This window comes from Epinephelus fuscoguttatus, linkage group LG13 (genome assembly GCF_011397635.1).
Source record: "Epinephelus fuscoguttatus linkage group LG13, E.fuscoguttatus.final_Chr_v1".
Classification (NCBI taxonomy): domain Eukaryota; kingdom Metazoa; phylum Chordata; class Actinopteri; order Perciformes; family Serranidae; genus Epinephelus; species Epinephelus fuscoguttatus.
The window spans coordinates 26,151,778-26,168,405 of NC_064764.1; the positions used below are offsets into that span (position 1 = coordinate 26,151,778).

A 16,628-nucleotide genomic window follows, 5' to 3' on the forward strand; every position below is an offset into this window, starting at 1 on the left:
GAGAGATTAAACAAAGCACAACATTCAGTTAAAAAATATATATATATGTATACTATATAATATAGAAATGCCTGTCTGTACAGGTGTGTTTTTAAAAGCTTTTTAAACTGATGTAGCTGATTTGATACCGATGGAAGTTTAAGTACAGTGTCAGCTGCAGTACAGTGTCAGCTGCATTATTATTTAACGGGCACTCTGTGTTGAGATGGTGCAAATATTTTAATACATGTATAATATACTGTATTTAATACATTTCCCTTGTGTTTAGATTTGTGCTTCATATAACTAAGACTACAGAAGTTGCAAAAAATAGGCTATGTCAAATTATTCCAACAGACATAAATAAGGTGGTCCCCGGTGTATTCTGTATCTTGTCAGGGGTGTGTGGCTAAAAACAATTGAAAATTTGATTTAAATATATGAAATATTTATTGCCAAGATACCTGAGCAAATAGTTGTTGTTTTTACCGTGTGGATCTCTACTTTATGATGATAGTAAAAAGATCAGACATAAAGAGTTCAAATATACAGTACACACTACTACTGTATGATGATGTAGAACAGTGGAAGACCTGCAGGGGGCAGTAAAATAACATGAGTCCACTGTCGCAGTGTCTGTATTTGTGCTCCATTTTTACAGCCCTGTTCACCTCATTTTACCCCACTTTAATTTGATCAGTGAGCACTGGCCATTGAGCCGAGGCCACAGACTGAATGTTCAGTACCATCATTAGCACTGTTGAAATGCAATTGACACACCTGTTATTGAAGCATAAAACGCATCTGATGTTTAAGCTCGAGTTTACGCCCACATGCTGGAGAAGTCTCGCCTGGTCCACCTGCCTCCTCACCAACACAACTTCAACATCTTCTATCTGATGGCGGAAGGCCAGTCGGCAGAGGAGAACAGCTCACTTTACCTCAACAATGTCCTGGCTCATAGGTACGTGGCTGTATATAAATGGTTAATAAAATCACAGGTGATATATATTAAATATACTGATGATATACATTCATATTTGAAATCCTCAGAGAGAGAGTGTGTATTTGCATGTCCATATGTGCTCATTTATATGCGTGTGCATCTCTTACTTTATCATATTTTTGTTTGTGTTTGTGTTGCACATCTTTACTCATGTGTGTCCTTACGTGTAGAGTGACAGTGTGATTGTGGGTTACTCTTACTGTTCTGTTATCCACCATACACCACCAGAGTGATAACCACTGACCTGAGCTGCACTGTTCTTAAGCCTGAAAGTACACTGAGCTCTCTGGCATCATTCCAACCCATTGTGTCTCCATGTGTCTTTGCTGGGTGTGCACGATCCAGTTCTGCAGATTTAAAACCCTGTTTGCTCTTTCCCTACCTCCCAAACACAGCTCTCAGCACAGTGTGACCAGGACCATATGCACAAAACCACCTCGTAAATCTTTTGGTTCTAGGTCTCTCTCATCCAAAGATATGCACATAAATTCCTGCTGAGTACACGGGTAGATGTTTGGGACCGGTGCACCTGTACACTCATCAGAAGACACACATTGCCTTTTATGTTTATATTGTTTTTGTGGTTGTCTGTCCTTACTCTAGGTATCTAAGTGGGGGACTTCCAGGGGAGAAACCTCCAGTAGCTACAGCCTCTACCCAAAGCAGGGAACGCCTCGCAGCAGTCAAACAAGCCTTGCGAGCCCTGGGATTCAACAAGCAGGTATTGATCGGCACCGCATATGGCTTCTGTAGAGCCTGTTTATTCAAATGATATTGACAGCTGGGATCATTTAAAGTGTTGATGTCACAGATTTTGAAGTCGCCACATATGAGGTCACTGATGAGATTTTACCCAAGGTTAGTGTGTAAGTGTGTCTAAGTCACAGGGCTGGATCTTCCAGAGGATGTGTCTCTCACTTCACAGAGAGCAAATCTAATGTTGAATTTTATAGGCTGTTCAATTTCTAAAGTCAAATATAACAAAATGTATGACCCAGTAACACCTGGTAAACAATGGCATGGTCACAAGTAATTTCCAAGTTGAGGAGGCTAAACCACGCTCCATTAAACAATTGACTGCTGCATAATGGATTGTGGGATACTGAGGGATGCAAAGGACACAACAGTGTGTCCTCCCAGTCCAGACACAAGACGTATTTGAAATGAGACGAGCATCTTCGGTCTGTTGTTCCGTATGTAAAGTTTCTGTATTCATCTTTCAGAGCAGCTCAGCAAACCATCATGCTATGGAAAGATAAAGTGGAGTTATAGCGTCCAGAGCACAGAATGATGTCACACTACCTGTCTCTTGATGTTATGTAGAACTGCACGTGCCTGTTAGTACATGTGAGTCCCTGTAAGTGTATCCCACCAGCTAGTTTGTGCACTGGGCTCATATGGCAGTTACTGCTGACATCAGTTTCTGTATCTGTGTGAAGACCATCCCACCCATGGATGTATAAAGAGAACTGGATAAAGTACAGTACCCCGTTCATTCATGGGAAAGTTGCTCAGTGTCGCATGAAGCCAAAAACAACATTCAAATGCCGTGTATAAAATTACCTGGATGATCAGCACTGCTTCCACACCAGTGGGCCCATACAGCGAGTGCAGTAGAGACCTCTGCCAGCTGAGCCAGCTACCTCCAGTTTAGCATTTAGCTAACTTGAAAGGGAGTAACATAATTTAATTGTGCATTATCCAACTGACACTCAAAAAAATGTATCCACTGATTTACAGACATCTCTTTCGCAATGAAAGTCTATGGGAAAAGTCTTTTTTTGGCCCAATGGCATCACGTGACTGACTTGGAAGTCGTATTTTCACCGTTTGGCCACTATGCAAAATTGGCTTCAAAGTCCAGCATCCTTCCAGGGAGCCTGATCCGGCCCAAGTCCCCACTGCCCTCCAACAGTGCTAATTAAATATGTGTAAAAGGAAAATGAAGATCTGCAAGTAAAAAGTAAATGGGAACCTAAACATAAAACAGTTAAAATAAGGGATACAGTATAACAAATAAAATATAAAATATAAAAGAAAATGACACAAATAAGACAATCATTGAAAATGAATAAATTGAATGTACACAGGAAATTAGTAAATGTATGTGCATAACGATAAGTATAAATATGTAGAGGTCACAGCTGTAACACAGTAAGTGACAGTCTATAAACGGTAAAGTGATGATGATGGTAAAATGTGGCTTTTATTCAGCCGGTCATGTGTGGATTTCTTGGATTGGGACTCATCATGTGTTCCAATTAACAATCTACAGACCAAATGAAATGTGTGAACCAATGCAGAAGACAAGGACCTTGATTTATACATGCTGTGTGCATGTAGGGTGCTACAGTGTGTGGTACAGTCCGTCCTGTGCGCCACCAGCCGTGTTCCCAGCCCATAATCGTTCTATTCTTAGATTCCCAGTCAGCATCTGTCAGCAGTGAGTGACCAACATCTCACCTTTTAATCCAGCAGCAGTCAATACACGCAGGCAAGGCCTCAGGGATGGAGACAAGGAGAGAGAGCGATAGATAGTCTTATATCAGAGGGCACCGGTGTCCACTGGATAAGAGAGAGAGACTCCAAGGGACCGAAAATGGAGGAGAGGGGGAGTCGGAGTGGAAGTGATAGACCACCCATTGGTCTCTGTCTAAGTCTAATCAGGGGAAGACTCCCAGTCCAGACCCAAAGGTCAATCGTCATTAACGCTCCCTATCGCTCCTTTTCTCTCCCTCGCTCCCTTTCTTCTCCTTCCTAAGCGGGGGGGGGGGGAGTCTCTCTGTGTATAGAGTGTCAGACAGAGACTAATGCTTGTGTTTATCTCCCAGATATCAGCTCCAATATCCTGCCTTGCGAGAGTGCACACGCAGACATATTCATACACACACACACACACACACACACACACACACACACACGTACAAACACATACCCTCAAACACGAACATCCCCCTCTCAGAGATTCAGAGCAGTGGGTAATGGGGTATTCCATTAAGCGCCCTCTACTCAAGGGCAGAGAGGAAGGGAGAGTGGGACGGAGTAGGAGAAGTGTGTGAATGAAGGGAGGAGGGTTGATGCATCATTTGGATTTTCTATTTGTGCATTTATTATCTGTTTTAATGGGATTTGTTAACATGAATAGATATGAATATCCCCAGTCCTGTTCTTTTTTTAAAGAGGTTAGGATCATGAACAATTTCCTCAGCAAGAGAAATTCATGTTTTTGATTGCACCACTATTTTACTCATTTCCAACTGCTGGTGGATAATATTTATTTCCTCTTTCTCTCTCTCTCTCTCTTGCTCTCTTGTTGTCTGCCAGGAGGTTGACTCAGTGTTTGTGCTGCTATCCGCTGTGCTCCATATTGGGGACCTACGTTTTACTGCATTGACAGATGCCGATACAGCCTTCCCCTCTGACTTGCAGCTGCTGGAGAGAGGTCAGTGCCTCCCGTCACATGACCACGGTCACATTTCCACCCTGCGTGGAGGTGGAATCAGGAAGGAGGGGTGCATCACACCCACCGTTCTTGTTTACCTTGTCGTCATCACTCCTCCGTTTCCCTTTTTTGGCTTCTTGCCAGCATTAGCTAAAGGCCAGACAGTCACCTGTTTGGTAAGCTGCATTTTCTGCCACGGTGAGAAAAGAGTCCTCTTTAACACCCACTTTCCCACTACTAGTGTTTCTCTCCTTCTCTCGCTCCCTCATTATGCAACTGCTACATTTGCTCCTGTGACCCCTGACCTTAGTGAGATGGTAAACAAATGACGGCAGCGCCTGAACGGGAAAGAGACAGTCGTTGTCAGGGGGATGTGATGTCATGGCTAGTGATGTCAGCAGAGGGATTCTGGGCCGCTGTCACCTTGTTTCTGCTGCTTGTTTATGTGTTCTGCTCAGAAATCCACTGATGACTAATTGCTGCCAGCCCTACTGATCGATTAAGCAGGAGTGATCTGAAGCAGAGCTTGTTGTGCTGGCAGCATGATATCATCGTCAGAGCAAGACAGAACACATCTATTTTTGGAATGTTATCAGCGCTACCTCTCTGACACGCACATCCTCACATGTCATGATTAATGCTGTTATTTTGATGTTTGATGTCACTGTCAGTAATTCTGCCTGTTATTTTCCCCCGCCTCTTCCTCTTCTATCTTCACTGGCACAGTTGCTGGATTGTTGCAGGTGTGCTCTAGTGACTTAAGCACCGCCCTCACCTCTGACGTCCAGTACTTCAAAGGTATCCACTCACCAGCCTTCGCCATCACTTGGCCTTACATACTCCAAACACATAAGCAGATTCACCAGATTACCACTGGAGTGATTTCCAATGCAAAGACTTGTAGATGGGGAAAAGTCGCATTGGGGAAAAAATGTATTTTCTGTAACAATAATAGCTGCAGATGGTCAGGAGGAAGGACTTTTTGAGGCTGATAAAGATATATATATATATTGAAGGGGTTAAAAAAACTGTACACAATATATTGGCTTATATTTATATTTTTAAAGGGACAGTTCACCCCCAAATCAGAAATACATATTTTCCTCATACCTGTAGTGCTGTATCAATCTAGATTGTTTTAGTGTGAGTTGCTGAGTATCGGAGATCTCAGCCCTAGAGATGTTTGCCTCTTATTAATAGAACTAGATGTCACTCGGCTTGTGGTGCTCAAAGAAATACTTTACAGCAAAGTCTCTTTACAAACATTATAATTCGGTTCCTCAAGATAATGTACAGCAGAGCTTAGATTTTCTGCCCAAGCCCAAACCCGTGGGCCAGGTCGGGCCGTAATCTCCTGCCACTATCCTCAGGCTTGAACGGGATGAGCTCCTCATAATAGACCTAGGCTATGGAACCAACTACTTATCACAGCTTGGGGGGGGGGGGGGGCGGTGGGTGTGCTGTCAGTGGTGACAAAGTGTGTGTTGGCTTCGTCGAGTGTATCAAGTGCAGCGCGATGCTGGTATATGACAGCAAAAAGACGGGGACCTCAACAGTTACGAAGTACATGATGATGGCTTGCCACCGAAAGAAAGACGAGAGTCAGCCTTCAGTGTCCACGTTTGTATCCTTAAAAAAGATGTCAGGTTTAAACCGGGCTCGGCCTCATAATTACGGTTAAAGGGACGGGATGGGCCAGGCTTGGACAGAACATGCACGGACTTGGGTGGGGTCGGGCTGGATGTTTTTTGGGCCCGATCTAAGCTCTAATCCACAGACCTGCTTATGAGAAGTTTCATGCTGGAACTACTTTCTTTCCGCCGAACTACACCCACCAACTGTCTCACCGCACAGAAGGAAGCATGCATCTACAGTACTACTAGCCCACCTAGCACCACTGAGCTAGCTGAAGTTACCGCTCAACCAAGAAGAGTGAGCCTCCCAATTAGTAGGTGCACGCTTTATTCTGTGTGGTGATACGGTTGGCGGTTGTAGTTTAGTAGAAGAAAAATAGTTCCTACATGAAACTGCTCACAACAAAGTCCATAGATTATCTTTAGCAACTCGGTTATGATTCCTTGAAAGAGACACTTATGTTGAGCTTTACAAATGTTTGCTGGTGCTTTAAGCACCACAAGCTGAGTGCCATCTAGTTCCATTATATTTAAGAGAAGGCAGACATCTCAATGGCTGATATCTCCAATACTCTGCAACTCAGTATATACATTTGATTTGGAGGTGAAATGTCCCTTTAACATAAACATGTGTTTAAAGGACCCCTTGTTGTGACTAGGGTTGTACAGTGTAAGACATTTTATAGTTTCATAGATGCTGTCTGGTAGACAACTGATACAATGGCAACAGTACAGCATTTATTTTTTAGATTACATCAATAATTATAGTGGAATAAGCATCACTGGATAGTATTGGTACTGCAAATTCTCAGTCAATATGTGTACAGATGCTGAGATAAGCTAAAAATGGGAATGTATCAATCTTTTGCATGCACTGGGACATATCCAAAAAATAAACCATATAAATACTGTACTATCACTGTGCTATCGGTTGACATGTTAAGAAATCGTGTTGCCATGTCCCTTGTGTGTCAGGTGACGTGATCACTCGGCGCCACACAGTGGAGATGTCGGAACAGTACAAAGACCAGCTCGCCAAGGCCATCTACGGACGCCTCTTCAGCTATCTGGTCAACAGCGCCAACGACTACCTACAGGGACAGGATGACAGCATAGGGTACAGCTGTGTGTGTGTGCATGTGTGTGTTCCAAGGAGGTTTTTTTTGTTTTGTTTTGTTTTTTTTTTTTGTCAATGTTAACCGGCAGATGACTTTCTGTGGTAGCCCAAGGCATTGATAACTGTTCACAAACACTACCAATGTGGCGTGTCTGTCATCACACGAGTGCAGTCTCTCATTCAGGGCCTCCGGAGTGACAACACTGATGTCGTGACATGACGCATAGCTTAGAGTAGAGGTTTGTAATAGTTTACATTGCATGGCATGCACGAAATGGAAAATACTCAGCAACAAGGTAGAGATGGAGGACACACCCAAGGTTTATGTGAAGGTTGCGCACACAAAAATCTTAAATACACACTCACGCACTCTCTTAGGTGGAGGCCAATGGAATCCTTGGTGTTGTTGATGTTGTGAAGTCTTATCGCAGTCTGTCAGATAACCCATGCTCCATCTTCTGGAATGTGTTTGTGCTTTGCCTTGTTGACACACCAACCACAGGACATAATAAATTTGTCAGCCATAGTACTCACTATGCTGGCACACCTCCTTCAGACACACGCAAACATAATTCCTGTCAGTGACGCAAGCAAGCAAACAAGTTCTCTCACTGATGCTGGAGTAAAAGTGGTGTAACGTAATGTATGCTGTCTGTCTGTTATTCTCTTTCAGTGATCCTGCCTTGGAAATTGGGATCTTAGACGTCTTTGGGTTTGAAGAATTTCAGAGGAATGGATTTGAGCAGGTGGGAATATGCTTATTTGATTAGATTCTCATCAACTCCATGAGTCCCCCCTGTGTTCATCTTCCCTTGAAGCCCACAGGTTACTTCTCCTAATCAAGCCAAATGCATTTAAGGCATTCCCTGTTTAACGTCATTGGCTCAGAAGGCCATCCTGGGGCAATAGAAATCCCTCTGAACACTATGTGATATTGTAGTTTCAAACAGATCTTAATCAAATTGCGAAAATATTTGGGACTGTCACTGTTCTCTATTTTAGCCCGGACGTTTTAGTCTGTACTTGTAATGAATGAGATGAGGTCTGTGGCTGACTGTGGCGTGATTTTCAGCTGTCCTCAAATGAACTGACGGCTGACACAATGACTGCTCTGTGTGTGAGATGTTGGAGTAATGGGGACCTTCAGACCCGTGTGTGTGTGTGTGTGTGTGTGTGTGTGTGTGTGTGTTTGAGTGTGTGTGAGCATGTATGTGAAAATCTTATTTTTAGATGAAAGAGTTTTGGTTAAGATTTTTGGGGTCATGATACAAATCACAGTTTGTTCTTCTTTCGAAATCAAATCTTCAAATAAAGTTGCTCCAAACTGTTTTTGTTTGAAGAATAATTAAAGGGACAGTTCACCCCAAAATCAAAACTATATTTTATTCCTCTTACCTGTAGTGCTGTTTGTCAGTGTACATTATTTTGGTGTGAGTTGCCAAGTGTTGGAGATATCAGCTGTAGAGATGTCTGCCTTCTGTTGAATATTACGGAACTAGATGAAACTTGATGTTGTGAGCAGTTCCATGTAGGAACTGTTTTCCTTCCACTAAACTACAACCACCAACCGTATCACAGCGCAGGAGGTCATGCATCTACTCATGAACGAGAGGCTCGTGTTTGTGACAGCGGGAGATAATGGCGTCCTCCTTGGCTGAGTTGTAATGTTAGCTAGCTCAGTGATGCTAGGTGAGCTAGCAGTAGATGGACACTTCCTTCCGCGCTGTGATGCGGTTTGTGGGTGTAGTTCAGTAGAAGGAAAATAGTTCCGACACGAAACTGCTCACAACAAGGTCTGTGGGTTATCCTAAGTAATCAGCACATGGTTTCTGGAAAGAGCCATCTAGTTCCATGATAATTGAGGGAAGGCAGACATATCTGTGGCCGTTACTGTATCTCTTACACTTGGTAGCTCACACCAAAATAATGTAAATTGATAAATAACACTTCAGATAAGAAGGATTTTGGAGTGAATTGTCCCTTAAACATTTGTCACATTGGGCTGCATTGTTCATATTATCACTTAAAACTACTGGCATCAATGAAATTACCTACATTTTTCAAAGTAAAGAAAGTCTTTGTCACTGTTTTGGTAGAAGTGTTTAATATTCATCAGTAAATCCATCTTGTATTACAGCTCAGTGCACTAAAGTGTGAGCCTGACAGTAGCACACTAATCGCTCCTTCTTCCAAGAGAGGCTGTGAAATCCTGCATCTAACAAGTTTCACACTGGCTAACATAGTTTTTCCTTCTCCAAAGCATCATACAAATCATACAACATCTACATGTGACTGCACAAAATAGTGTGTTTACTGAGAAGCAGTGACATTTTTACAGGAATTGATCTTTCAAATGTGGGAATTTGATTTGATTCATAAAAAATAGGAGTCTGGATTTTCTGTTTTTCTGTTCTTTCTTCTGTTGTCTTTTCCTCCACCCCTCATGTGTAGATGTTTGTGTATTTTGCTGTGTGCTTTTGTATGTACTATGCACACAGATGGATCAGGGTGTCTGTGGTGCTTGGTTGTTTTCGTTATGTCAGTGTATGTGATTACACTGCGTAGTGTACAGAGTACAACCTGTAGCTCACCTGTTATGGGCTGTAAATCTGTAAATCATGTGCTCATCAAGCATTCACTGTTAATAGGCTAAACCTTTGTAAGACCAGCAGGGACCAGGATGACAAGTCTGTATATCACTATCAGTGTGTGTGTGTGTGTGTGTGTGTGTGTGTAGGGTGTCTTGGGGTTTAAGTCATGGTACTCAGGAGGCTAAATGCTTATTTCTGCTACCCAGAGCTTATGTTTCCCCCATGTTGAACTCCAAATCTCCCCCCAGCTTTTATTAAGGCCAGTGTGCGTTTGTCTTTGCTTGCGTGCCTGTGTGTGACTTTGGTTTGCGTGTGTGTGTGGCGATGAGATGTCCGTGGAGTTAGTCTTCCCCTGGATGGCCTCTAATCCAAGTGGAAGCGAGGGATTGCGTGACCTTTTCTCCTTCGGGTCACGGAGAGTGCAAGTGCCAGTAGGGGAAGAGAGGGGAGGAGGCTAACAAAACTGGGAAGGGGAAAAAAAAAAGGCGACGCTGTCTCTGGCAGGCGGTGGCATCGCTCGCCTCTGTCCCCCAGACATCTTCCCCATTGTTGCTGCTGTCTGAGCTGCCTATTAATAATCAGCCCGTTCAAATCACACACATTACCCGCCACCCACAGACGAGAGAAGAGGAGGAGCGAGGTCTGGATAAACAAACTCGATGATCTCTTACAGTAGATGTGGCACGTCAGTGACAAACGAGCCCTCACACTTTTGATATGTTTGTACACACGTTCAGACACGTACATAGACAGGCTCCACATGCGCAGCAAGATCAGGGTCATTAGTGCTTGTTAATTAGAGCTGTGTTTGTCAGGGGTGTGTTGTACCTGCTCAGCACTTTGCTAATGAGCTAACTCAATCAACCACCTGCTGGGACTAAGCCTTTAATATACTCAACTAGCTTGAAGACAAAGAAAAGACAAACACGGATGAAAGAAAAACAGGACCACAGCCAACGGCACCGCAGCACAACACACCTCTAGATCAGCACTTCTCAATCAGCGGGCTGCAAGAAAATGTGGGTCATGGCATTGTTCCGGCACAATCACATGACAGCGCCCAAAGAGAAAAACTGTTTATTTATTTCCACACCACCAAATGAACATTCAGTTCCTTCTGTGACTGGATAAACAACATCACCCCGAAGCTAAGGGCTGCGGGCTTTATTTGAGCACAGCATCAGTACTTTCACTTTCAATTTATTTGTCAGCCTACAAGATTCATGTTTTTATCACATGGCTACATCTGTCTGGCATCTATTCTCGTGTAAGATGCCATGACGTTAAGACTACAAAAGATAGAAGCATCAGATCTCGGGTTGAAAAGAGGGACACAGTACAAGAATGACAAGTTCATTCCTAGACTACAACACTTTAAGACTTTTTTTGTATTCTGCTCTGTGACACATTTGGGTTCAGGAGAAGTTTAAACAAGTCTGCTGTCCTGTGTTGTTCCTCTTCATATTCTGTGTTCGTTCTCACTACATCAATGTGACAAGTCACACTTGAGCCTCCCCTCCAGAGCTCTACATGCCAGGCAAACCCATTTGCTTCGCTGTGATTTCTGGGTTAGGAAGAGTTCATGTGTCCCAGCAGGAACACTTTGTCCGTATTATATTGGGATAGATAAAGACCCTACATAGGGACATCCATTATTTTGTATACCATGCATGAGGTGTCCCTGTAAACAGCTTTCATCATTTTGGGGTCAGGTGTGTTATACGAGTAGTCGGTTCATTCATGCCCCATTGACCTCACCGTTGGTGCCACAGCAGCGTGTGTTTGATTTGTATTTGAGTACATTTGTTTGCTTTCAAAACAAACACACAGCGCCGCCCGTCTCTGAGGAGGAATTTCATGACGTGCACTAAAGTGTGTGTTTACAGGTCGAATGTGTTTGTGTGTTGTGTACATTCCAGCTGTGCGTGAACATGACCAACGAGCAGCTGAGGCAATACGTCTCTGAGGTGCTATTCCAGCAGGAGCAGGCTGAGTGTCTGCAGGAGGGCATCGCCATGGAGACCCCATGCTCCCCCGGCAACCAGCCAGCTGTTTTGGACTTCTTTCTTCAGGTGCTGTGTGTTGCTGGTCTGGACCAGTCCAGTTTGATGTGTCATGATGTATTTCAACATTGCAAGGCCCACACAGAGCTTTGACAAAAGCATTAAAATCACATGGCTTAAAGGACAACTTCAGTATTTTTCAACCTGGGCCCTATTTCCCCAGGTGTATGTGTGCGTATGATTCATGGGTACCACTCGTTCTAAAATTGGTTCAGTATTGAGCCGCGAAACGAGCTAAAACGGTAATGGGGGCAAATGCGTCCCGTATAAAAGTGCTTTTTTTCGCCACTGACCGGTTCAGATCGCCAGTGCTATCTCTGTAAATAGCATATTGTAGCGGCCCTGGGGCAGTGGTGACTGTGAATGAGTGGAGTCAGCTGTTAGTCAGTGGTGGAGCAGAAAGGCGGAAGTTGTCCCCGCTTGGTAATGTAAATGATCTTTAAAGATGTAGAAGTTAACTTTTGTTAAAAAAAAAACTTTTAGTCATATTTGCTGAACCTGTCACTTTATCCTGACAGTAGTACAAGAGGCAGAGAGTCTATTTCAAAAATCATAAGTCCTTTGCCTTCTCCTTGTGCTTCTAATGGCCTTAGCAGGATTTCAATAAACGTGAACAAAATCAGAGTCTCTAGAGCAGCTGTCAATCACTGCTCATCATTTTACAGCTAAACAGTACACTAAAATACAGTACAGGCCAAAAGTTTGGACACACCTTCTCATTCAATGCGTTTTCTTTATTTTCATGACTATTTACATTGTAGATTCTCACTGAAGGCATCAAAACTATGAATGAACACATGTGGAGTTAGCGCTTGATGGTTTTTGCGACTCCACTTGGGGACACATTTAAAGTTTTTGCAATTTTCCAGACTGACTGACCTTCATTTCTTAAAGTAATGATGGCCACTCGTTTTTCTTTAGTTAGCTGATTGGTTCTTGCCATAATATGAATTTTAACAGTTGTCCAATAGGGCTGTCGGCTGTGTATTAACCTGACTTCTGCACAACACAACTGATGGTCACAACCCCATTGATAAAGCAAGAAATTCCACTAATTAACCCTGATAAGGCACACCTGTGAAGTGGAAACCATTTCAGGTGACTACCTCTTGAAGCTCATGGAGAGAATGCCAAGAGTGTGCAAAGCAGTAATCAGAGCAAAGGGTGGCTATTTTGAAGAAACTAGAATATAAAACATGTTTTCAGTTATTTCACCTTTTTTGTTAAGTACATAACTCCACATGTGTTCATTCATAGTTTTGATGCCTTCAGTGAGAATCTACAATGTAAATAGTCATGAAAATAAAGAAAACGCATTGAATGAGAAGGTGTGTCCAAACTTTTGGCCTGTACTGTACATTTCTGAAAACATTTAAGGGGAAAAATAAGCTATGCAGTAACAGAATGTTGATTCATTTTTAATCACCTTTGCCTAGTTTGACTGCTTCACTCAAGCAGCAACCTCTGGGGATGAAAAATGAAGCAAAAAACAGCAGTTCATCGAATGACCACTTGAGGCTGGCTCCAAAATAGGGTAAATTTCCTGGGGCACTTATTAGCTCACCTAGGAGAGCACTTGGCCCATGTACAAAGGCCTTGTCCTTACCGCATTGGCCATGGGTTCAATTCTGGCCTGTAGCCCTCTGCTTGCCCCCTGCTGCATGCTGAACCTCCTCTCCTTCTCCCCTCACACTAGCAATTGTCCTATCATTTAAAGGCAAAAAAGCCCTAAGAAATATCTGAAACATTCCCATAGACATCTATGTTGAAGTGCCCAACTTTACAGCAGAAAGAAACATATGATTGGCCTGGTACAAAAACAGGTTTTCGTCCCTATAGCTCATTTCCCCTTCATGATAAATGCACAGGGGGTGTTTTTTTTTTTTTTTTTTTTTTTTTCACAATTTATTAGGACCAAAGTTAGTAAATTTAAGGGTGGGGCTGCTCCTCTACAGCTCCAACCTCTCCCCCATAAATGGTGACTTCTGACTCCAAAAAAACAAGAGAGCAACAGCTGAAATGCTAAACTCAAGGCTTCAAAACAGCAGTCCACAAACCCATGGGTGACGTCACGGTAACTACATCCAACTACATGATCGACAGCTGCGTTACAGACTCGTAGGGGTGACCACCATTAGTCCTACAGTTCGATCTAAGGAGCCTACCAGTCGAATTCAGACCGGGTGCCAAATTTCTGATTTAAAATAGAACTGCTTGGTTTTGCTCTATAAACCATGATATATAGCCTTTTTATGTGTAAATGTATTAATCAGATAATTCATGAGAGGATAGAACTAGCAGAGCGCTAAATCTTTTTTTAAATGTATGAATGATTCTCAAAATCAGCAGGGAGAGGTGCATAGAAACAGCTGCTTGCCTCTCACAGGGCCAAAAGTTGCATTTAAAACCACAAAAAGCAAGCAGGTTAAGAAACTGACCTATGTGACGCGTTCTCTCTACGTCTGTCTATCAATCTCCTCCTTTACGTTTCAGTTACTATGGGCAGTGCCGCACCTACACTCAAACCACCTACACACAACAAACCGCGCTTCCAATTGAAAAATAAATCCATAAATCCTGACCAATAAGATTCAACAATATAAATTCTGAGTTGGGAACACCCCTTGACCTTAATTGCATGTTACCCTTTCATCCCGTGTTCCCTCTCTGTCTTTACTCTCTTTCAATAATGAACAAAATGCCCAAAACATCTAAACAGAGGAAGATGACTGAAGTTATTTGATATCAGAGGGACAACTCTACCCTATAGGGATCAACAAAAATGTCACAATCAAAACAATTTAGTAGTGTTATTATCAAAAGTGCTTTGTAAACACGACTGACCCTAAATAACACGAGAGCTTCTGCTTGTTCCTCCTCCAGAGGCCTCAGGGACTGCTGTGTGTGTTAGATGAGGAGAGCCAGAGCCTGCGGCCATCAGAGCAGACCCTGTACAAGAGGCTGTCGACCCAGCTGGACTCCAATCCAACTCACGGTCTCTCGCTCACGACGAAGGATGGCAACGGAAATCCCCCACCCAAAGACCAGGGACCAGCATTCACTGTCAGCCACTATGCTGGACAGGTCTGTGTGTATTACAGAAACATGTATCTGTGTATTTAGAGTTGGTGGGGCTGGGCAGAATAACATAAAAACTATATCATGACCTCTAAAAGGCAACTGGTCAGTGGATCAACCACCATGTTACAGCACAGAGTACTGAAAATTGTGAACTTTAATGACAACTTAATGTAACAATAATGCAGTTTACTGCAGATCTCAGTCAACAGAGCCTCAACAAACTGCCAGATAATACACAGAAGAAGTTATCAAGCTGACCCCCTGTGCTCCACTGCTAAAATTAGGGTTCCTACATATTTTCCATTTTAAAATTCCATACTTTTCAGACTCAAATTTCCACACTTCTCTGTAGAGTTTTCAGACCATATATCCATTATCCCTCGGAAAACTTGCATTTCCCATTGCGACCATTGAGTCCACACCTCTCCGCTGAGATGGACACCGTTCCTCTTTCAATTATCTGCTCTAGCCCACACTGTCTTACACAGTGGTAAACATTTTGGCTGCACTGGCTGTGTTGTGCTTGTATGATTAGTTCATTTTTGGAAAATTGGAATTATTTGTTAAAAAAAAAATACAGAATGGGGGCAATAGTCTGAAAACACAAATACTGCATATTGCATACTTATTCAAACCTGAAAATTACTTCAGATCAAATTTTAATATTTTTCCATACTGTGTAGGAACGCTGTGCAATCTAAATTAGATCCATCATCTTTTATCTAAAATTATTAATTAACATTAAACTGGCTTATTCAATCAACATTGTGTCTAAACTTGTCTATGTAGCAAATTAATTTTCCCTACAGGTAAGAAATGATTAAAATATAAGATTTGCTATAGATTATATCGTGCTTGTGCAAAGGTGGCAAACATGTGACTGTAGGCTGTCACATGTCTACATCAGAAACCTCCTGACTTTTCTAAAGCCAGTTAACCAGTGACAAAAATAAAAATGTCTTTTATTGAGATTGAAAAAATAGGCGACACTTGATTTAAAAAACCTGCTATAATAGTTCCATTTATCGTTCCTAACAAGCACTGCGCGGGGGAAAATTGAGCTGCAATTGTTGCCATAATTTGAATAATGATTTTCTTTAGAAGACAATGTGGCGATTGTCCACGCTCAATGTGACATTATAAAAAAAAAAAAAGATATTCTGTCACCACATACAAGAAGATGAAGGTTTTTCAGCAAAATATTTTTTTATTGAGGTTACCAAGGCTCCTTGAAAAAAACAAGGCCTGAGAAGTTTTTCTAAGTAAGTGAAAGTGCTTGAATTTATATATTTTGTGCAAGAATGTTAGATTCTGTAAAGCCTGCTACTTAAATATTCTCTTTTGTATCAGTAACCTTGATCCATGACACCAAACTGTGATGTGTCAGGTCCTTGATTTGAGGAAGCTGGGCCTGAAAAGTCCATGAAAAGTCCTTGAATTTGATTTTTAAGAAGGTGTGGGAACCCTCCTGTTTTATGCCACTACATTTTATAGCAACAAAAGTTAGTTTGGTGCTTTTAAAAAGGTCAATCTAACTAGTATTTTTTTTTTTTAATTTTCTGTTGCCTATGTGATTAAACACACTGTATAAATGTATGATTTGTTTTTCCCTCAGATTTCATATGACCTCACAGGATCGCTCACAAGAAACAAGGACTCCCTCCCTCAGAATCTCCTGTTTACGATGAAGTGTAAGTACCCAATGAATAACACGG

General features: G+C 42.3%; 1 protein-coding gene across 4 annotated transcripts in view; it reads left to right on the forward strand.

Moving 5' to 3' along the window:
• The window catches only part of myo16 (myosin XVI), a 135,750-nt gene that overhangs the window by 74,036 nt on the left and 45,086 nt on the right, over positions 1–16,628 (forward strand). For all 4 annotated transcript variants that reach the window (XR_007450790.1, XM_049594620.1, XM_049594617.1 and 1 more), the window contains exons 16-24: positions 796–943; positions 1,589–1,706; positions 4,310–4,427; positions 5,154–5,225; positions 7,037–7,178; positions 7,852–7,924; positions 11,689–11,841; positions 14,716–14,916; positions 16,529–16,604. Coding sequence is in view for 3 of the 4 variants with exons in the window: in XM_049594620.1 (XP_049450577.1) it covers positions 796–943; positions 1,589–1,706; positions 4,310–4,427; positions 5,154–5,225; positions 7,037–7,178; positions 7,852–7,924; positions 11,689–11,841; positions 14,716–14,916; positions 16,529–16,604 (1,101 nt within the window). In the remaining variant the exon portion in view is untranslated. The remainder of the gene's footprint in view (positions 1–795; positions 944–1,588; positions 1,707–4,309; positions 4,428–5,153; positions 5,226–7,036; positions 7,179–7,851; positions 7,925–11,688; positions 11,842–14,715; positions 14,917–16,528; positions 16,605–16,628) is intronic.